This window comes from Calonectris borealis, chromosome 7 (genome assembly GCF_964195595.1).
Source record: "Calonectris borealis chromosome 7, bCalBor7.hap1.2, whole genome shotgun sequence".
Lineage (NCBI taxonomy): Eukaryota > Metazoa > Chordata > Aves > Procellariiformes > Procellariidae > Calonectris > Calonectris borealis.
In genome coordinates this window covers 21,081,090-21,104,218 of record NC_134318.1, presented here as the reverse complement: position 1 = coordinate 21,104,218, position 23,129 = coordinate 21,081,090, and the positions used below count along the sequence as shown (strand labels likewise).

At 40.7% G+C, this 23,129-nt stretch overlaps 1 protein-coding gene across 4 annotated transcripts in view; it reads right to left on the bottom strand.

Annotated features, from left to right (window-relative positions):
* The window catches only part of USP54 (ubiquitin specific peptidase 54), a 105,997-nt gene that overhangs the window by 1,814 nt on the left and 81,054 nt on the right, over positions 1-23,129 (bottom strand). For 2 of the 4 annotated variants that reach the window (XM_075154464.1, XM_075154463.1), the window contains 11 exons: positions 19,544-19,675; positions 18,871-19,251; positions 17,158-17,392; positions 16,170-16,309; positions 14,864-15,037; positions 11,565-11,684; positions 10,216-10,408; positions 6,499-7,955; positions 3,473-3,591; positions 2,218-2,358; positions 514-700 (listed from right to left, as the gene is read on the bottom strand). In XM_075154464.1, coding sequence (XP_075010565.1) covers positions 514-700; positions 2,218-2,358; positions 3,473-3,591; positions 6,499-7,955; positions 10,216-10,408; positions 11,565-11,684; positions 14,864-15,037; positions 16,170-16,309; positions 17,158-17,392; positions 18,871-19,251; positions 19,544-19,675 — 3,279 coding nt within the window. Of the gene's footprint in view, positions 1-513; positions 701-2,217; positions 2,359-3,373; positions 3,592-6,498; positions 7,956-10,215; positions 10,409-11,564; positions 11,685-14,863; positions 15,038-16,169; positions 16,310-17,157; positions 17,393-18,870; positions 19,252-19,543; positions 19,676-23,129 lie in introns of all 4 variants that reach the window. The other 2 variants (XM_075154462.1, XM_075154461.1) reach the window with 1 other exon arrangement.

The following is a 23,129-nucleotide window of genomic DNA, read 5'->3' as shown; positions in this document are numbered from 1 at the left end:
TGCTGTCACAGACTTCAGATTTCTTTAATAGCCCTTGTGTCATCAAGGAAGAGCCCAACAACGTATTTCAAGGCTGGTAGATCAAACTGGTTTTGATAGCTGTCACAGGGAAAATAATTCTCATGCAGGAATTAGTTATTTCTATTGGCACAATTACATGTGTGATTTGCTGGAAGGAGTAGCTTGTGGAAGTACTCTCATATATGAGAACAAGTTGGTGGGTCTTACTGCTACTTTTACACTAAAGAAAATACCTCACAGAAATGTGAATATGATTTTATATAAAGTCATCATAATGTTCCCATAAAGATTATTCCCTTTTGTTATGTCCACTTAGCACAGAATCACAGAACAACTCAAAAGGGCAGAGAAGAAAAAGAACGTGATTCGTCCTTCCAGAGTTCTGGAGGAATTCAGGCAGATGGTGAAAATCATTGTGAAAGACAAGATCTGAAGAGTTGTATTTCAGCAATATTTCTGATCACAAAGGAGGATGAAAAGTCCTGTGATTACCTGACGGTTTACGTGCCTTGCCCACCATGCTGGGCATCGGTACATCATGGGGTAGGTGCTGCACCTGGTTTGGGTTGTGCTGGGGATCAAAGGGAAACACAGGAGGATCATGGGGGAAAGGAAGGGAAGTGGAGCTGGAAGAACGGTGGCTGGTGTCCACTGGCATTTTCCTCGTATTTGGTGCTTCCTTTTATAAAATGAGAAAGGAGAAGAAAAGAACATAAAATGATGAGTAAACACAGAGTTGGGTTGAATCAAACAAAGATGGTGTTGATCCAAGGAAAGGGATGAGTCACCGGAAAAAAAGCATGCATCTGTATGTGAAAAAGAAATATAAATAAACACTACATCAATCCAGTAAGGCTCTTACTGAAGTGGTGGGCTACTTAAGAGGATCATTTCACTGGAAATGTACCAAGGAGAAAAAGCCAAAACAAACACAAACCAGTCATGGAGGTTTGGTTTACAAACTCAATCTACAGAATGATGGCAGGCCAGTCAGCATTGGAACTGCCGTGCTACACAAGCCATGAAATAAAGAAGGGTATTGCTGATCCTTCCTTCTTATCTTCTACTAGGCTTTACTGAAAGCTCTGATTCCAGACTATAAACAGATTTACCTATTGCAGCTGAAGTATTTACCAGTGCTGTACCATTTCCCTCTATTAGGAGGTACCTACGCCGAAGTAGGGACGGCTCAATGGCATGGTAACAAACCATCACAGGCTTGAGCCCAGTGACTAACTTGAAGAGTGGTGACAGACAGCCATCCTATCGGCTGCTTCTGCTGTGGGAATAAAAACCTTCAGCAGAGAGGGGGGTCTTGGACAGCTAGAGGTTTTTAATTGCTTCTACCAGCACCTCCAGGTGTGCATTAAAGCTCTCAACTAAAGCATGCTGAGGAGCAAAGTTGACATATTCTTAGCTTATGGTACACAGCAGAAACTCAGAATCAGACCAACCAGTCTACATAACTCATTTTGCAACTGAGACTCTTCTACACTTATTATGTCAAATCAAAACTTAAGCACAGTTCACAAAAAATTCAATCCAAGCCAAACCTTCACATTATATCTGGCTATGTTGCTAAACACCAACAATAATTTGTTACTGTTTTCCTCACTGGCAGTTTTAACTTGCACCTAAGACTACTTAACAGAGGTAACAAAGGGGGGGGGGGAGGGGAAATCAATCTCCCTATTTTTAGTTACTTCCTGTAGGTAACTGGCTGCATATTATGTACCAAGTCTTGAATTGCCTCCCCTTTATGCTTACTTTTACGCTCTAAAAACGCTACTTGCTGAATATCCCCTCAAGAAAGCAGAAACTTTCACATGGTTATTGGTATCTTTTTAAAATTATAGGTGTATTAGAAGCTTTCTTGAAAATACTCTAAGTCAACTGAAAAAAAAAAAGTTAATACTGGATGTCTTTGTATACTGGCAAGTAGTATTAGCTCACATGCTTACCAGCTGCAGCAGGTACTACTCTGCATGACTCCTGAAGAAGATGTTTTTGTTACATAAATAACAGCTCATTCTTCTTCCAAAAAGAGAACAAAAATTCACAAAGACAAGCTTTCATCATGGCTTATTATTCAGTTGTCTGCTATCTTGTTTGTTAACTACTAAATGCAGACAGAGAAAACAGCAACCCTACACACAGATGATAGCTCTTGCAAAAGCTGCACATCATTCTACTTACAAAACTGTGAGAAGAGACCAAGGTCTCTTCTCTGTTTGAGATGACTGTCCCACTGAGACTGCGAGCAATGCGACGGAAATTCTCTGCACTGTACATCTCCTCCTCTTCTGGATCCCTGCTATGTTCTCTGGTATACATGACCTGCAAACAATATCACACATTTCTGAAAAGGCTCTCCATAGTATCAATTTTGTATAATAATTATAGGAAGAGTTCAATATAAATCTAACAGACTACTTATACTTCAATGAAACTCCATGACCTTTTCTTTTTTGAAATCCTTCATTCAGCTACTACCTTGAAAACTTAAAGCAAATGGGTCTCTTTGGATCTGGTAATTAAAAATATTATTCCTTATAGTCTTTCTTTCTTTAGTAAATATATACGGACTGATTTGTCTAAGTGAGATTAGTTATTTTATTAATATCTGAAGCCAGTCTCCACTGGGATGAATCTACCTAAAGGACTGACTGCTGCAACAGTCACTGCCCCAAAGAGATAATCATGGCTGCAACGGACAGCCATCCTATGATAAAGTACTACAGTCTTCTCATAACCGAAAAAAATCTAGGATTATTTGATGAGTGCTGGAAGCTTGTTAATCTTACGTTAGCAAGGGAAACGTTTATTTATTTCTTTTTCCCTATTCTATATAAGCAAGACCATTTAAGCTCCCTTTATGAGTATGGAATTATTACAGGAAATGTCATTTCCCCTTGAAAATACTGGTATGTTTTCAGTACAGGCACTGATACGTAACTGCCAGTTATTTACACAGTTTATCTCCAGAAAAGAAGAAGAAAAAGCACCTTCTCCCGCTCTGAGGTGACCAACTACCAACTGTAGCAAATACCAAATTATCCCCCACTTTCAAAATATGTAGTGACATAGTAAAAAAAAAGTAAGTCTGTGCCCCTGCAAGTGGTAACATCAAGAAGCAGTTATCGTAAGTTGTGATGCAAGGCAGTTCATGTCAATATCTTCAAAGAGACTAGATCTTAAAGTTTTCAGGGATATGTTCCTCAAAGTCAGAATTTAGATAATTTGATTGCACGCAAGCTGCATGTAGCATGAGTCACTCATTTTTTAGCTAATTAATCCTGAGCTAGACTGCACTTAAAATTCTCTCTAATGTTAGTATCAATGACCCCAGTACCTTTTTCATAATATATTCCACTTCTCCCATTGTAAATTCTTTCACTTGCACAGGCCAAGTCCTTCCCCCTCTAGCACATCTTAAGTAACAACATGTCACCTTGGAGACAGAAGAGACAGCGGATCCACACAGACTGCGCTCGATCTCTGCTGTTGGGGTTTTCGAGAGACCCATGCCAGCTGTAGCATGCAGCTTCCTCACATTCAGGTTCGCACAGACTGGGAAAGAAAATGCTATGGTTAAATTCAACGCTTGATTACACGTTATGGCACATTTCTGACTATCTTAGGTCTGACTCCAGCAAAGACAGACAGACTATACACACAGAACGAGAAGTCATCAGAGATCCTTTGAACATTAATACATAAGCTAACTCCCAACATTGCAAGGGGAGACAGTCTATCAAGATACTCATGCCTGCTTCGCTTGCCCTTTTGCAGGCTTCTGGGGAGCAGTTAATTGAACTATTTAAGAGTTAAACGATTTAACTGAACACCAGCACTTGTTTGATACAGAGGTGAGAGAGCTTAGGGGGCCTAAAGGGACAGAAAATCAGCTACCAGGAGCAAGTTACCTAAAGTAACTTGGGATAAACCAGACTCATCAGCTTGAACTTCCTCACACATTCACCTGCTTGTTCCCACCCAATGCTACAGTTTGTCAGCCATTTGTTGTGCTGGTTAAATAGTTAAAAGTGTTATTTTTAACTAGGATTGCTATAATTACTTCACTTCAGTGCAATTCCCCCCAAGCACTTATAATCCTAAAAAATTTGTCATGGAATAGACAGGCAGATCAATGGCCTAATAAAAACGGTCACAGGCAATCTCTCTATAAAGGAAGAAAGGGGATGTGTTGGTAACGACACATTTTCTGCATTGAGGTGGCATTTGGAGGATCGGGTCTTTGCTTTAATCTCTGTTGTAAAGCGCCAGTAATGAAACAGAGGCATTTTCATCATGATTCTGAATGCAAAGGTCTGACAAAACCAGTTGACATGGGGCAGAAAGCTTAAACAGCATTTGCAAATGAATAGGTAATCCAAGTTAAAAGTGAGAAAGAGCTGTCCTAGACCCACTCAGGTGATTTTCATCCAGTTCATCACAGTAGATGCACTGGTTCAAACTTTTTGGTTTTTATACAGAATTTGCAGAACTTCAGAAGAAATATCTGAAAGTCATGGCAAACCAGAAGTAAAGATCTCAAACACAAACTTCACTTTAGAAGAATATCTGTATCTCATATCCCTCATATATGTGGTGGGAAAATAGGCAAGAAAAGTGTCAGCACAAGAAACAGAGCATTTGATGACAGAACTCTGAAGCTCCAGCTAACACTAAAGCAGCTGGGCTTTATCCTAGATTTCCAGATCCTAGATTTCCAGAAGAGCTTCCAAAATCAGTAAGCTAAGTAGGAAAATGCAAGACCTTCTGATTCAAGCCCATGCAAGAGAGTATCTGCAAGGTTGTGAGGTCAGATCTTGCCTAACTCTGAAAGAAAACCAAAAGGACAACAAATGGGAAATGGCCACCTTCGGATGTGTCACCTGGTCTGCCAGTGGACTGCAAGACAAGAGAGTTTCATAGAAAACTTGAGCTGTTAAATAAAAACCTGTTCAAGAGTCTACTGCAGTATTCACTATGGTCACAGCCAGGCTTGATTTGTCACAAACGATGGAAGCTCCGCTCCCATGGGTGCAGGGCAGGGGAAAACTTGTCGTGTGTATGTATTGCAATGTATATCACATATATATATATATATCACTTTGGTACCTATCAAGTTTCAGGCTGCTTTGTATTTAACCAGAAAATTCATAGCTCTAATGCTATGACATGAATTATAAAGAAATTCGCTTCACTTGTACTAAGCAGAGAATCAAGGTTGTCCTATCTCAGGCAGGAGATTAGATCAGCTTAAGTGGAACCAGACTGCTGTCATCAGACTCTAATTGAATGTCTCCAGCAACAGCTGGATGTTCTCACAACAGCAACAGAATCTGTTCGTTTTCTTTCAGCACCAACTAATCCACAAGGTCTCAAGGATCTTAGTGCAGATCGTGTACCCCCATTGCTGCTTTCACAAGTAATTTTCCAGAACTTAAAGCAGGTAGTCCTTAGCAAAACACAAGTTAGACTTTTAAAAGTTATTCCCCTCAACCAGTGTCCTGGTTTCGGCTGGGATAGAGTTAAATTTCTTCCTAGTGCTGCGTTTTGGATTTAGTATGAGAAGAATGTTGATAACACACTGATGTTTTCAGTTGTTGCTAAGTATCTTGTCAAGGACAACTACCCTCCAGGAAGCTACCAAGCTAGACTGGGAGGAGGGAACACAGCCAGGACAGCCAGCCTACCTGGCCAACAGGGTATTCCATACCATGTGACGTCATGCTCAGTATATGAATGGTAGGCATGATCCAGGAAGTACCGATCGCTACTTGGTTATCGGTCAGCGCAGGTGGTGAGCAATTGCATTGTGCATCACTCATTTTATATATATATATATAATTATTATTATTATTTTCTCTTTTCTGTTCTATTAAACTATCTTTATCTCAACCCACGAGTTTTTTTTCTCACTCTCACCCTTCCGATTCTCTCTCCACCCCACTGGCCGGGGAGGGGGGGGGGAAGGGAGGTTTGAGCAAGCGGCTGCATGGTATTTGGCTGCCTGCCAGGTTAAACCACGACAACCAGGTACAGACTAAATTCTCAAATACACTTCATCAGTTAAAATTCACAAATGTGGAGAACATTAACTTCAGGCGTAGAAACAGTTTAATAAATTCCAGAGGTGATGTAGGACTTTCAAACAGCAAAATTCAGCAGCCTGACCTAAGCAGTTAGCTCCCTACTTGAAAACAGGATCAATTATTTCTATGTCACTCTTAACAGATGTTGCTCTCCATTTGCCAAGAACAACAGCTACTCTGCAGCCTCCCCAGGCAGTGCTATCACACTGCTTCTCTACCGATAGAGTTAGAATGTTTTCAGTCTCTACAACCTGAATCTTTCTGCATCTGTGCACAAATGCATGCCCATTTAACTAAATCAACTGGAAAACGTACCTTCACCTATACTGGAGTACACAGGCAGGTCAACCAAGAAAAACAGCTGCATCATTCTTACCTGATTGGTCAAAAGGATACCTAGCACTGTCCTGTCTTCCCAAGAAAGGCCTAGTGGCCTGAGATGCCTGCAGACTAGTCTGATAGAGGGATTCCAGTTCTGAGAGCTCCTGTTCTGTGTCTTGATTCCACTGTGGATGCAGATGTACTGGGATCCTGCTCAAGTCATCTCCAACTGCTCTCTGATCAGAAAGGGGTGGACTCCTCCCAGGTACAGGAAGCCATTCAGTATTCTTATTAGCCTTCTGAGAACTGTAATACCTAGTAACATTATCCACCCAACGGTCCACAGGCATAGAGGCAACCATGCTACTAGTAGCTCCATCATCGACCTGTTTCATTCCTCCATCATGACAGTGCCTTTCCAGGTAGGGTGCAGGGTCTGCTATATTCTGTCCACCTCTTCTACACAGCTCTTCACTGTGAGAACCAATACTCTTAGAAGCAACATGTTGGGCACTAAAACCCTCCAAAGAAACTACCCCATCCCTAATATCCACAGTTGAGTGTAATTTTTCAGAAGACTGCTTTTTGTTCTCTTGGTTTTGATGGATTAGCTGTCTGTAACCAGAGGATGAAGGGTTGATGAAAGATTTTTGTGTTAACTTTGGAGGCTTCTCATCCTGACACACTGCAGCAATCCAACCTTTTTCATGAGTACCTTTTCTCTGGGAGACTGCATGCATTTTCTGAAACTGCTCTGCCAAGGAGCGAACATGTCCCTTTGTACTAAAAGCCTCAGATTTGCAACTTTCTGTTGTGCCATATTCATCCTGTGAGGGTAATAAAATCTCATGGCTGTTTGCTCTGGAGTACTTATTTGTTTTCTGCAAAGGATCCAAGGAGCACTGCTGTGTAGGGGATGAAGTTGCAGGGGTCATTGCATGATAGGCCCCTAAATGATCAATGCTGGGCCGCACTGGAGAGCTTGCAAGTTTGGAACAAGGACTGTGCTGGCTGTCCTTTTCAGGAGATGCTGCTTGTGGTGGATGTGGACAGGGCAACAGTGTAGGCAAAGACCCAAAGTTTACTGTGTTAGCCTTGGATTTGTACTGAGGTGTGAGAATAGGCATTATGTTATGAACCTCTTCTAACTTGCTGCTAGTGCAGCATTCCCTATAGTCTTTTGGCCCTGTGGCTGTGGTGTCAGCAAATTCCACACTATGGTGGGCATCATTCTCAGTTCTTGCAGACCCTTCTGCCAACCCTTGCCTATAGGGAAAAGAGGGAACTTGGTCATGAAAATCAGCAGAAGCAGACTGGAAGTTTGGAGAGATCCTGTTGGATGGATTGCTTTCAGAAGGGGGCAAGGAGGAAGACTCTGGATAAAATGATGAGTGCAATTCATGGCAGGAAGCAGGTGGGTGGAAGAAAGAACTGGACCCAAATTCCACTTCTTTGTTGGGTTCCAGTGGTACCTCCTGGCTCAGCAGTACTTGGAGCGGGCCAGTCTGTTCACTAAAACACACAGAAGGGTAAATGATTAGCAGTAGTCATTGCTTATGTTTATCCCTAGGGTGCAGAACTTGCACTAGGTGACATATACCTCAACACACTTTTCTTTGCTAACTGTATTCTGATGAAGACTTTGCATTAATTCAGTAGATACATACATGTTAGTCCTTTGTTTCTAACCCTGATTTCCTACTACAATTGATCTACTGAATCCATTTCATATTTTTAAGAGTATTTTGCTACAGTTAGGCTCTATATAGGCTCTATATGAAGTATTCTTGTACAGCACCCTAGGCACTTTAACCAGACTGAGCGTGTGGGTAGGGATAACTGTAAGAATAGTAAAAATGGCATTTGTATAAAATAAAACAACTGTTTCCAACATTAACATCTTAGATATTTTTGAAAAATACTTTGGACATGTTCATGATCTGAACATGAACTGACAATTTTTCAATAAGGTCCCCTCTCTCCAGGTAACTCCATGAAGTATGACTTGACAAATGGAAGAAACAGATTGAAATCTCTCTCATATCATCTTTGTATTCTGACCTTTGAGATATTTATCCAACATATTAAATAAAGTTCAAGCTAAATATATAACTATGATTTTGTAATAATTTGTATTCTGTGTATACTTCTAAAGAATAATTTGTATTCCTTTATGTACCAATGCAAGACAATTATATCTTTGGGTCATACATGCCCTTGGCAGTTCTCTGCATGTCGTTAGCATTTTAATATGCAGACAGAAAAACCAGTACCAAGTCCACGTGCCTGTGAGAAAATTACAGGCTACAAACAGCTCCAACAGAGAACTTAAGAAAACTGTAACATCATTGCTTTGTTTCCTCCTTGACATGCATAGAATTAAAGTTAACATGAAGACCTAGTTGATATGAGTAGCAGAATGACCTTATCTGTGAGTAATTGCAAACTTTGCACTGTCTACAACGTTATTTATATCAAAGCAAGAGTACAGAACTCTGGCTATGAATAGATTCTTTTCATTGGCTGCAATATCAACATTTGGTTGGATGTAACTTTTTGCAAAAGTAATGTTCTTTTCACAGAGCGGCAGTGAGCAAGTTCAGCATTAACAAAATTAGTTTAGAAAGTAAGTTTCTTTCATTTTCTTAGAATCTGCCAAAATGCATAATTGGGGCTCTGCATTTCTCTTGTAAAAGAGGATATAATGGACTCCTGATTGACAAAAAGATCAGCCCTCATTACATATAATTCAGCTACTGCAGGAAAAGAAAAGAACATTATGAACTATAGCCTGGCAGGTGTGCAAATTAACTGAGTTTTAGTATATAGCTGTATGTGGCATTTCAAATAAAGGAAAAGAAAAAGGATTCTCAACTGAGATTTCATCTAAGCTTCTGGTAATACAACATGTAAGAAAGGGGAGAGGGAAGAGAAGCAGCAGTTCAAGAAACAGCCTAGAAATTGGATAGGGATGGTCTAGTGCTAGGAGGGAATGGCATGGGAAGAAATAAGGATTAAGCTGCATGCTAAAGAGGGCAGGAAGAAAGGATCAGTTACAGCAGAGAGTTAATTATGCTATAGTTAAAGTCAGTATGGAAGAAAGAATCATGAAGAGATGCTGAAGAGGCTGCTAAGCCAGGCTACGGGATGCTGGGAAGCACAGAACGAAAATGAAGAATGATATAGCATTAGGGAGAGTAGTCAAGGTAACAGGATCAGGAGTTGGATCCAAGAATTATACCAGTGTACCACTAGAGAAGTGGACTAGAAAGAAAAGATCAGTGTGCTTGACACTGTTCAAAATACAGAGCACTAAAACACGCTGGTTTCTGTTCCCAACATAAAAGCAATTATAGCAAGATTTTTACTGTAGCACACTCTTTTACTGACTGAGACCTGAAACTGCTCCTGTAAACAGCTGCACATTTCATCCTAACACACATCCCCTTTTTAGCCAGGTTATTGTGTATTGTATTCTTTCCCTTGGTGCACAAAATATCGATGCTGCCAGGCACCGACTGCTACAATTCTCTGTCACAGATCACATTTTGAACATGTGCACATTGAACTATTCTATAGACTGGGGAAAAAAAAAAAAGGGGGTAGTTGACCATCTTATGATAGGATTTAACCTAAAGAAGAAAGGAATAGGAAGTTAACACTGTAGGATTTGGACTATCCAGGGGAATATATATAGTTTGCTATTTCTTTCCAGACTGCACTGCTCATAGACGCAGCTCAGATCTGGGTCTAGGTGATACACTTGGACTACCTTGTAGACTGGGCCATGGTGCCGCCCTGTGGTGGGTGGCAGGCTGGCGGCGGCAGCGGCTGCGATGGCTGTTGGTGCTGCATGCGATCCTGGAGGCTCCGGGCTTTTCGGATACTGATTTGCAGCTTCTTATCGACTAGGGCTCTGCTGTGAGTGCTAGCGCTGGCATCATGCATGGCAAGTCTTAGTTTAGCTAAAATGCAAAAGAAAACATAGCAGAAAACAAACAGAAAAAAGGAATAAAATTGAAAAAGAAAAAAAAGAAAAAAGATGCAGCAAGAACATAAAACATGGACCATGCAAATACTGCCACAAAAGAGTTCACAAGGATGCTATTGTTTCCATTAATGCACATTCAGCTTAGCCAGGTGTCCAAACACGTTAAATGAAACTAAACCAAAGTAAATTAAAAAAAAAAATTATCCATGTTTTAGCCCAACTTCTCATCCCCTTCACACAGGCTCCTTCCAACCGTACCACATTGGTGCTTCATTCTGTCACCTACCCTTCTCCTCTATCCTCCATACCTGGGACTCCCTTTATGGGCAGGAATACCCAGCTGGGATTTGAGATTCAGCATGTAACTTGCTGGAATGGAAGCTAATAGAGCTATCGCAACAGCTGTATGCTGTGCCCCTTATTCTGCAGTCCATAAGAGCCAGTTTCTCAATGCAAATGCACAGGAGCTACCCACTCTGTCTGCTGCCATTCTACACAGACAGAGAGGAGCGTGGGGTGCGACAGCCAGCCAGTCATAATGGAAAAAGACCAAAAATAAAATGAAATCACATAGCACACATTCTCAAAGGTCACAATGCATTTAAGCACTTCAATGTCCTAATGTTTTTTTCTTCATGAAAGTCAGGTGCAGCATTTCTGTTAATCCAGAGGACTCAAGAGCGGGTTACCATTTTCTTCCTATGCTACACCCTCCATGAGAAACAGGGGAGCTTAATGCCCTTTGTAATTTGGTCTGAGGATTGGGAAAAATTGTTAATTGAGGACCAAGTGGCAGGGGGAGTTACCTACCAGGTGCTTGCTGAAATGCACCATTTAGCACCAAAAAGGGCACATCAGCACCCCAGTGCTGTTACTGCCATAGCGCTGGAGAGAACAACAAAAACAGATGTAAACATGAAAGAAACAGAGATGAAGAGGAATAAGACTAAAATCCCAAAACGGAATGCTTGAAAAAAGGAAAGATTCTGTCTCCCTGCACGTTCCTAAAGACCAGCTAGATCCCCGTATTACTACCTGACCATTTAACATGATTCAATGTTTCAGACGTTTTTCTATGATACTAGTAAACTGTCAAAAGCACAATAGCTCAGGTGGTTAGAGTTACTTACATATTGCTTCATTACAGAGAGCCAAAGCTGCAGCACAATCCCCCTTCTGCTCCTGATTCAGCGACTCTTCAAAGATTGAGTCTGCCTCTTGCATCGACTTCTCAAAGCCATCACTCCTCCCTGCAATGGGCAGCACCCTTCATTTTGGTTTCATTAATTGCAGAACCCTCACTTACCCTCATCCCATTCGTGATTGCCAAATTCTTCCACATATGGAGTCTCACAGAGGCTGCACATATCCCAGACTGCACCACCTAACCTTCCCTAAGCAGACGTACAACTTGAGCACCCTAATATGCTTGACATCCACACAGTAAAACAATGTGAACCAGATTTTTTCCCTCAAATTTTGTTTACTTGAAAGAGTTCTACTGGCTTATTGTATTATTTTCAACAGTCTAAATCAGTACAAAAAAAATGGAATAGACATATCACAGAGTCAGTTCAGATTACTTCTGTCCAGTAGGAATTAATCTAAATCTAGAATGAAATTTAAACCAAAATATATCAGTAAAAGAAATACAGCAGGTCAGGGCTTTCTTTGTCCATTGTCTTGTACATTATCTTAAGTCCCCTGCCAAAAATCATCTGTCCCTTCTTCAGATATTCAATTACTTCCATACAAAATGGAAACAAACTGAAACAACTGAGATGTCTGGGGAACAAAAACCTCAGACTTGAAAGTGAGTGTAAATGCCTGCACGAAATACTTCTACAAACGTGTGTTCAGTGCATACATTCAACTGCTGAAAGAGATATATGGAATACGAAAACCCAGTCTTGTGGCTTTAGGAGGAAAAACATGTGCAAGAAGCCAAGAAGAAAGGGACAAATGTCAAGAATTCTTTTTGCAACAATTTAGAAAACAGTGTTGGAGAAGAGAAGGATAAATCATCCTTACGCACAAAAGGGAAAGAGGAAACACTGTGTCCTGGCATCAGAACACCCAGTTGTGAGAGGAGGAAATGCCCAATCAATCTGGTCTCATCTATTAGGCATTATGCAAGTTATGCACTAAAATGTACACATCAAATGAGGCAGGGGAAAACAGAAAATAAAACTTGACTTTTTGTTTTGTTTAGGGGTGGGTTTTTTTAATGGAATGTCTCTGTCATTGTGGTAGAGAACATGAGTATCTTTATTGGCCAACAATAAACTATGTTTTCTCAACTTGCGTAACATATGCTATGGCCTGGCCTGCTCCCCAACACCCTTGTGCACAGATGCAAACACAAGCTCTCTTATACCATAAGCCCCAAAGAACTCACAAGAAAAGTAAGTACTGCAGAGAGAAGTAAAAGTTGTTAGAGCAGTGAGTTAATCAAGCGGCACATTCAGTTTCAAAATCAAGGCTACCGAGGCTTGTAATCAAGGCCAGTGAGTTAATCAAGCGGCACATTCAGTTTCAAAATCAAGGCTACCGAGGCTTGTAATCAAGGCCAGTATACTAAGGTTAGCTTTCTTTGCATGAATCTAGCAGTTTACTTGAGGGAAAATGAGTCACAAGTGTTCTGCAGTTCTGCGTACAAGTAAGCCTTCCAGGCAGTCAAGCAGTCTGTTAATGTTAAGCTATTACATCTCTGACTGGGTTGGGGAAAGGCTTAAAAGGAATAACAAAAACTTTCCCAGATCTCAAGTCAATGCCTGTAAACTCCTCAAATGTTCTGCTGAAGTCTTTTTTGATTAAGCATTATTCTAGTTTACTTTCTTTCTAACAAGGAAAAGCTAAGCAATTTTTGCTTTTACCGACTAATACAACAAGAGATCAAAGCTGGGTAACGTCTTGGAGAATATGCTATTTTCTTTTGGGCAGGAGAAGCAGAGAAGACAACATCCTCATGCTCAACAAGAGAGGTCTACTTTTCAATTTTTACATCATTAGCATTTATGTTACAAAAGTAAACACTAACACTAATAAAGATATCCGTCTACTCTGGTACATCAGAATTTTTCATGTGGTTACTGGCAGCACACAGCAGGACTGTAAAGTGTAAAAGTGGCTCACTGATGGTCAGCAAAAATTACAAAAACATTCCCACAGTCAAACATTCTCATAGAGATCATATTTTTCAGCTGCCGTTGGCACAGTGACAATCTGGCTGCTGAGCCGCTGGCATGGCTGTAGGCTGCAGAGCACTGGCTGTATTGAGCCCAGAGCTGGCACTGCTGTGGGGCGCCCCTCTCCTTCCTCTCTGTCTTGTAGCAGTAAACCAGCACCTCAACTCTTATCTACAACAGGTTTGAACAAGCTGCATGGGGATGCAAGGAGGCCTGGCAACACAGGAGGCGACAGTGGGTTTGCCCCAGTCATGCATTTGTGGGAGCAGAGCCTAGGTGTTCACTACACCTTCCTTGGCTTTGCTGACCTACCAACAACCCCCCAGTTAAATGCTCTATCAGGCTTCAGGCTTCACTCTCAACTGGATCAGTGCACTTCATCCCACCTTCTCTCTGACTCCCCTCACTGGCTGATGGAGATTGAGGGCTACAACAAAGTTGAGGGCTAAAACAAAGACGCTACATGTGAATCCTGTCATCAAGTTCCCGCTGCTGCAGCTCCATCCTTCCAATTAAACCTTTTCTGCTGCCATCCCCTGTCAGAAACATGAGGAGTCATGGAAAAGACAATCAAACTTAGTATTTGGCTTTTAAATTTTTTTTTTCCAATTCTTTTTCCTTAGAAAGGATATGTGAGCTAAACCCAGCTCAGATTTTCAACATTAGATCCAGCTTAAGCCTGCCACAGTACTTATTCCCACCCCCGTGTTGCGGCTGCACAGCTGGGCAGGGAGAAAGAGTGGAAAGTACAAGGGCAGGAACCAGCAGAACTGCTTAGGGCAGGGAAGCTACCAGAAACAAAACAATGGCCTAAATGGACAAGCTATGCTGTGGGTGGACCTGAGGCGTCTGAACGGTACAAACAGCCCTGCTCATTCCAAGATGTTGGTTGAAGCCTTGTAGCTAAATCTAGGTATCAATACTAGTAATGATGCATATCACCACATAAAAATGGAAAGGTGCAAACATATTAAAAACACCTCTGCATTACTTTGTTGTCTTGTTTAAGAAGGAATTTTGTCAAAATACCAAACACAGGTTTTTTTTCATTGTACAGGTTTGAAATTGATGGTCTTTCATTAACTGAAGGTACAAAACAGGGCGGGGGGGGGGCAGAGAGAGAGAGAGGGACAGGCAGAGAGAGAGACAGACAGACAGACTTACAATAGGGAATTAAGTTCAAAGGTTCAAAAAACTTCAGCACTACAATCTTGCAAAATATACTGCATTCAAAAAGTTACCCTGATTCTGCAGTTCATCTAGATCCATGAACCTGCTGGGACGGGGATTAAAGCCCATTGCTGCCTCCATTTCCTTTTCTCTTTTTCTGCGTAGTTCTTGTTCATGTGCTCTCCTTGCCACCTCCTCTTGCAATTCATCCAGTTCACTCTTTAAAGGGACAAACATCTCCCCACCTTCCAAAAAGAAAAAAACAAACAAACAAACAAAACCCCCAAAGCAATCATTTTTTGATAGTAAAATCTCTTAAAGTATCCCTTAAAAGACAAAGAAATATTAATGGAGAATACAATTAACATTAGAAAATAACAGACTGACCAAGCAAAGACCACAGAATTTCAGATCACAAATTTTGCTTTGTTAAGTTTTACTTTTAAAACCCTGCCCAAGCCATTTGATTTCCAATCGCCTTCTCTGTGTCAGTAACTGGCAGAAATCCTGCAGTATTGCTTCAAGCTCCCCTGCAGCACAGCCCATCCCTGGATTCACTGACCCAAGAAACAGCAAACAGAACAGAGAGAGTCATTGGAAGAGATAATCCTAAGCTGATGCTGAAATCTTGAGGCTTCTTACTGTGCTTATAATTTCTAAATAATGCTATGTCAAATTAGCCAGATCATTAGCTTTAGTAAGTAAAATGGGTTCCAGCTGAGATGCTTTTCATCTAACTGCATAAGCAGATGAAAATGGGATGAAAATAAAGCATATCAATAGAAAGAGCAGAAATCAATTAGTTGTCATTCTCACTTCAACTATGACCTGTATTCAAAAAGTGTCTCCTCTCCTCCCTTTCCCTTCCCCAGACATTCTCTGGAATGAAGTATTTGCTTAGAACGATACATAATCAGAGTGCGTATCTGAAGAAAAACTCAGCCTTAGCCCAAACATCTTATAAACATCCATTCTCATTTCTGATGATTTTGAATTTTGTATAGCATTATGAGCTTCTTTTCAGGACTCATCAATCCTACTAAGTTATTATGAGTTATGCTTGGGAAGTATTTTCCACTGACGGCAGAATACTGAGTTATGGGAAAGAATAGGAAAAATAGCTTTATTTTATCAGTTAAGTCAATACTCAAAAAAAAGATGCCAGAGCAACACGATCAAAGGAATATTCCAACAAAGTCTTCTGCAACCCCCTTTGGTAAATCTTATAGGTTATATCTTTTAAAACTGTGTTGTGTTCCTCAATGTTTCTTTTCCCTTTCCTCAATCTCACTGTGAAGATAAACATCCAGAAAGTAAAGAACAACTCCAATACAATTTACCTTGCAAAACCACTGCTACAGAGGAAGTGTATCTTACCATTTCCAATGGTGTGTGGGCTGTTTGCCCAGCTCCCAACTGATGAAGTAAACTCTACTTCCAAGATGCTGCTACTGTGAGACTTTGGGATGTTACGCCACGCAGGAACCAATCCACCTGCTCGTTTCATATGAGCATCCCTCCAAGAAAAGAGTAATTATAGTTTTCCATTTTACTAATCTCTCTAGTAGTAATTATATCTATCTTTTTTTTTATCATCACATAAATATTTACTTGCATTTTAACTTCATTTAAAAAAAAAGTCTACCATAGAAAATCTTGGGAGAAACAAGGGAAGAGAAAGTTAACAAGGGGGAGGACAATAATTCTAATCTCCTCCATAAAAGTATGCAATGCATATTAAAATCGTGGTCTGATAGCTGTTCTCAACAGATTCTTACAGTTGAAAATCTACTATTCTGACCATAAACAGTCTCAGTTTGTGATTGCCTGAAGCTTCCTAAGCCAAGGAGAGAAACACATTGTGCTGCCTATTTATTTTTGCATATAAATATTGCAAGTGTCTGCAAAGACTTCAATGACCTCTCAAACTGAAAATGTCAAAGACTTGTATAGAAGTCTATCGATTTCTCACTTTGTACAAGGCTTCTATCAAGCAATGGCTTAACGGAAACAAAAAGGTCTATGAGCTTGTTCAAAGGACAAGCATGAAGCTTGATATTTTAGTTGAGTTTTTAAATCATAGACTAAGGGTACAACTATTTCAGATGCATCATTTTAGTCAACATTTCTCATTCAACTGAACCCCATTTCTTTTCCTTCTCATTAGCAGTAAGCTATCAATATACTAACAAGAAAAGGAATCAAACTCGCTCAGATTCCTATTTCTCCCCTGTCCCAATAAACCTGTCTTACAAGTTAGGAATGCCGTTTTGCGTTTTTTAAAAAATGTTCTACACCATTATGTAACTACAAAAAAGGAATAAAGACTTCAATCACTCCAAAAATTAAGTTTGTTGAAATCTACCTGTGGGTGCTTGAGCTTTCAGACAAGGGCATGTCCAGACTAACTGGGCTGTTGCTGTTGCGTTCACTGCTTTCATAGCCAGACTCCATCCTCTGTATTAGCTGAGGATGTTGATCCACCATATGATGCTGGGTGCCCCGGCCTAGCACACCACGCTTGCATCTGACATTTGACTGGTTTGATCTTGTTTCTTGAGCAGTATGTTCCTTCACCTCATTCTCAATAAGCTCTTTACCTGCCAAGACAAAAGAATATAGCTTGGTAGAAGATCCAAACTTCAATACCAGTAAATCATCTACACATATGTTAGTTTTTCAACCATGCTTAAACCAGAAGCGCTGCCTTTAATTTACTGTAAAACTAGTAATATTAAGCAGAAAAAAACCCAATATTTTTACAGTATTCCTAGTAATATTAAGCAATAATCGATTCAACAAATCTATTTTTGAATCTCTCCCCTTTAGTGTAACTTAACATACTCCCCCCAAAGTAACAATCAAGTCTGGAAAGAAAATCCTTTCCTCCCCATAACAATTTGTATTTGTACAAGATCACAGTATACCCAACTGTATTTCCAGTTTATATTTGTTATTGTACTCTGTCATATCTACTTCAGACGCTGCACTTCTTATGTTGTTTATTTCGCCACTTACAATTTGATGAGGCTTATATAACATTAGTTCACAGAGGACAGGAAAACTTCTTCATCTTTCTTTTTAATTCTTCCTTACTGATTTCACTGTGTATTCCCACTTGCCTCTTGTCTGCTCCCCTTGCTTCCTTCCCTGGAGCTGTGTTCTCTTCTCCCTTCATCTTCCCTTCTTTATGCTTCCCAATTCTTTTCAATCTTTAGCTCCTTCTAGTCGGTATCATCTGTCTCTCCCTCTCTCCAGGCCCTCAAATTTCTGCAACAGCACCCTATTAACCACAACTCCACTTCCAGTCACACAAACCTCTCTCCTTCAAGCACTCTGAGATGGGAGCGCAGCAGCTCCAGCAGCGTAACAGCATAAAACCCGGGAACTGGTAAACTGCCCTCCACACCCTTTACCGTTTCAGGAGTACCTTCCTCTTGATAGGGAGCAAAATAACTGTTACATTCATTTGCAGACTAGGGAAAGGCAAGTGGAGGGCTGGAGCAGGGGCAACAAAGATACCCAAAGTTGTTTCACAAGAGATCTTATTACCTTAAAAAACAGCAAAGCTGAGGACAAAGTCTCTACATACAAGCTGCATAGCTGCTATAGCGTAAAATGGTCCCAGATAAATCATCACTGGCTGCCAGGATCTTATCCTCAAAACAAGAACTCAGCACTGATACATGAGGCATCCGCCACACCATAGTCTGAGCCGTCACGCAAAAATACCATGATAAGCCAGAGAAAAAAACAGACCAATACAAAAGGCCATTCCAAGAGATGAGCTTCTAGATACTTAGCAGTCTAGCCTTATGTCCATTGAAGCAGCGCAGACGGTGATGTTTCCCTTATTATTTCCTTACATGTGAAATTTAACACACATAAAGCAAAACAGAGGTATCATACATGCAACATGAATACCCACACACAAACTAGCCTTCAAGGACACGACTCACCACTCACCTAAATGCCATGTTCAAAATTTCACTTTCCTACTTTACTTAAACAAAACTGGATAGTGCAGGATTATAAATTCCACACATGCTGAAATAAATCTTTCTTCTCAAACTCTTACCTGCCTCTTCAGAGAAGGGGCTAAGCTGAGTGTAGCCACAATGTTTCCTCTTGTCTTTACTGAAGATGCTGTCTATATTCAGAGACTCTCTTTTGGGTCTCCAGGTTGGCCGGTACCTGCTAGATGAACTGGATTTAGACTCACTACTGCTACTCTCCGCTTCCCAGTCTCGAGAGTGTACAGACAGGCTTTTTGAGGGTCGTGTTTCTGCCTGATCCACACTACTCCCTCCACGAGAGGAATTCTGGATGGTTTGAGAAATCTGCTGTGGTCTGCTGTGGATCATATTGCTCACTGTCTCTTTAAATTCCCTCAGCCTGCTGGTGCTGCTGGATGGTTTGGGGGCAGTTCTGGGGGCTTGTTTCTCCTTCAAGGTTTCTCCTGCAGTTTATAGAGACAGCAAAAGCCACAAAAATAACTTCAGATTAAACTAGCAGCCCTACTTGCAGCATCTTCATGCAGACTTTGAAAAGTAAAAAACAAAACAAAAAAAACCCCAATGAGATTAAAAAACTCCCAATCAACACCCCCCAAACAAAAAGAAAAAAAGCAAAGACAGGCAAAATACAGACAAAGATGTAAGAAGCGAGGAGGGAAATCCATGCACACACTGAGGATCTTAAAAACATGCAGAAAGAGATACTGATATTTGAAATAAAGTAACATCTCTTGCCTTCACTATGGTATCCTGATGACTGAGCCTCATCTCCTTTTCGCCGAGACCGGCTAGAACTCCTCTTGCGGTCTGCCAGCGAGCCCTTTTTGGAAACATGCCTCTGATTGCACTCGCTGTCAGTCAGGTGCCCTGGAAGGACAGAAGAACACAGTAGAGATGACAAGAGCCTTTGGACTGAGTGTTCTGTGCGCTAAGAGCAGCAGGGCTCTCCTCCTCCTTAGGAGCTGTATACGCTCCAATGCTAACTGGCAGGTTTGGGTAAGTTTTTGTATCCAGTTGTTTTTGGTTTTGTCTTGGGGAGGGTGTTCCATTTTTAAGATCATAAAAGAGCAATACAGCCCCTCCAAGGACTCTGGTTAATGAAAGCTCATCCACAGCGAGAGGAAAAAGTTGACTCTGCCTTGTCTAATAGTCTAAGGACACCACTTTCTTGCTGTCTGAATACTTTTTCAGTTGTAATGGCCATGAACACAAAACTCCTGAGGATAGCTCGCTTGACATTACTCTGCTGAATGAAGACTCAAACACATGAATGAGTTACCATGTAACAATAAATTACTGCACATCATCAGCTGCTCTGCACTAACTATCCATCTGCATTCTCTTCGCCTGCAGCAAATACTACCTGAATTAGCTTAGTCTACAGTGAAGAAGCCTCAGTTGGCTGTCAAGGGCTAAGCCACTAATTCACATCTGCCACAAGCTAAGAGCATACACACAAACCATCAACATGGATCAGCCAACACACGACAACGTTCCCTTACTACAGCTCATCCGTCCGAGCGCTAATATTAGCTCTTGCACACAATTTATTCCCCATTTCCTCACATCAAATGTGAATTAAAAGTATTTGACAGCAAAAGTTTTCTGTATTGCCTTTTCTTAATTTTATGGTTCTCACACATTCACAGTCTTAAACTTGCAAGCACAAACACACGCATGGCTTTACTCACGTGAGTAGTCCCAAGCAGAGATGCAGGATAAGAAGGGAATTTATGAATAAACTACAAAGACTTTTCTCTAGCCTTTATATCACCAACTTGCACCTTGCATAGGATTATAGGAAAGGAAAATCCCTACTACCCAATAGTGGATTAACAGCCCCCAGACTACATAGCTGGCTGTTCTGAGCCTTCCCCCTTCTCTAGAAATTAACACAGAAATCAACAACATTTAAAGCAGATTTTACACATAAAATTGTACCTTCAACAGTTGAAAAAATAATTACTTTAACTACAATTGCTACAAAGATACTACAATAAATGAGTGGGAAGGAATCCAAACAACAAAAAGCAAGCTACACAAGACTCACATTCCTATTCATTTGCGAATTGGAGAGTGATTTTGCAGCCAAATTCTTTAGAAACAAGCAGATTATATAAAAGAGAAGAAATTAAGGAAGAGAATGTTTAAAAGAGAAATGTTGGCAGTGAAGATAGATGATGTGCAGCACTTAGGTGACTGAGCATGAGTCAGTGCTTTGGGAGAATTTTTTTTTTTTCCTTCACAGCATGGACTGTCACACACCTTTTAGGGAGTGAAAGAACAGTATTATCTTATACCTTGTAGTGGCTCCCCTCAAGATAGAAGAGGCTTAAGTTTCACTTCAGAGTGTACAACTTCTCTAGTTAAACATTTTTCCCCCCAAAGTTCTTTCAACCTCATAGGGAGTGCTTGGTTAGCATCCTTCAAGTACTGTAACAGAATTTAAAGATATTTAGTGCTGCTGGAGCTAGCTTAGGGTCTGGATAGACTAATTAGAGCCCAACTTAGCCTTGTAGAATGAAGGCTGCTAGCTTTGCATAAATATTTTCTCCTCCTTTCATAAATTGCAAATTTTGTCCTACTGTCACTGGACATTTAATAGCCACGGAGGAGATGCCGAGAATCAAAAGCATGCAGGACACAGGCTTTGTTGTCTTTACCTGGACCCTCTGGAACAAAGACTAAATCCAACATAATGCATGAATACAGGAATTACAATCCCTAGAATATTAGCTAACACTTTACATTCATTTTTTTTAATTCACTAAAATAACAAGCCAGGATTTCTGAGTGCCCAATCATATGCTTAAAAGGTGTCCCTTGCTGAATGTATCACTTAAATACCTTATCCTCCAGAGGTGGGATGACTTCATAAGCAAAAAGTGATATTCAAAGGAAAAGTATGATTTTGTAGGGGTTGTGTGTGTGTCTAAGAATATGTTAGAGAAGAGAATGAAATCAAACAGGTTAAGACAGAACGCCCCCCTACTCCCTCCCACGGAAATCTCAGTTGCATGACATAGGGCAGCCAGAATACGCACATTTTTCTCAGCAGTACAGGTTGGTAGGAGCAAGAGAGGGCTTATGCAGCCACTCTTCATGCCCCCATTCTGAAGTACCCCGGTGCCTGAGGTCATACGACCCAATGGTGGTCCTTCCCCGGAGGACGATGTGGGATAGGGTCCATAATTTTCTGGGCTGGAGTAGTGGGTAAATGACCATTAAATGAAGAATCCAGCTCTTGCCCAGAATGATTCAGTTGACAGGTCAATGTGGATGGCTTCTTTATAGCCCCACGGATCAGCATTTGATGATTGAGCAGTTGTATGAGTTGGCAGACTGACTTTTTTGGAAAGGTTTTGGGTAAGTAAAAAAAAAAGGAGGAAATGCCCAGACAGGTGGCTAGCTAAGGGGACAGACTGACTATAGCTAAGGCTGAATCAGGGAAGATGAGGACAACTGAATTTAGGTGGTGAGATGGGCTAAGCTGAAGGGAGTAACAGGATAGAATCAGTAGGAGAAGAAAGAAAAAGAAAAGGAGAAAGTCACTAAAAATGACAGAACAAAAGGTTACATCCTGAACTTCATGCTTACATGTTTGCAACCATTCCCGTACCCTCCCTTTTCTGCTGACTTCTGCATGGCAAGTTTTGCAGTGAGGAACCTAATCCGATGAAGTCTGTGCCACTTTTGCAGACTATATAAACAATATTCCACTAGCATTTTCAATTTTGTCTTCCTCCTACTCTGAAGATCAACATAAATTTTGTTTCCTCATCACTGAAATTCTGCTCCAACTTTCCCTTCTTTCTCACACTCTACCTAGGACCATGCCTGGAACCTACAGTGTTAAGTATTTGCTAAAACATTAAAAGTACTGTCAGGTATCTAAAACCATGTATTTACAGTTACTGGACCTCTGATGAAGAATGAAAGAGTACTCAAGGAAACCAACTTGAAAGATTTTTTGATTGATGTGAAAAATATTTGTACCATAGATTGTTTCAAATGAAACAAATACACATATATCGTCACAATACAAGAGAGCAACTATTCTGCAACTAAAAGGAGAAAGTGGTATGATAGCTGTTGACATTCTGTTGCAACAAACAGTTGCTGATTCAACTATTATGTCTTCTTACAAAGTCTATTTGAGGCACAATAAAGTAACTTTTCAAACAGACTTAGCAGATCATATTTCTGATGCTTGAGAAGTCTGACCTTAACTCATGCACTACTTCATCAGAAGCGATGTTAGTAGTACTGGATGCAGAGACAGGATGACTAGAGTCACTGAGCACGAATAATAGAGGAGATC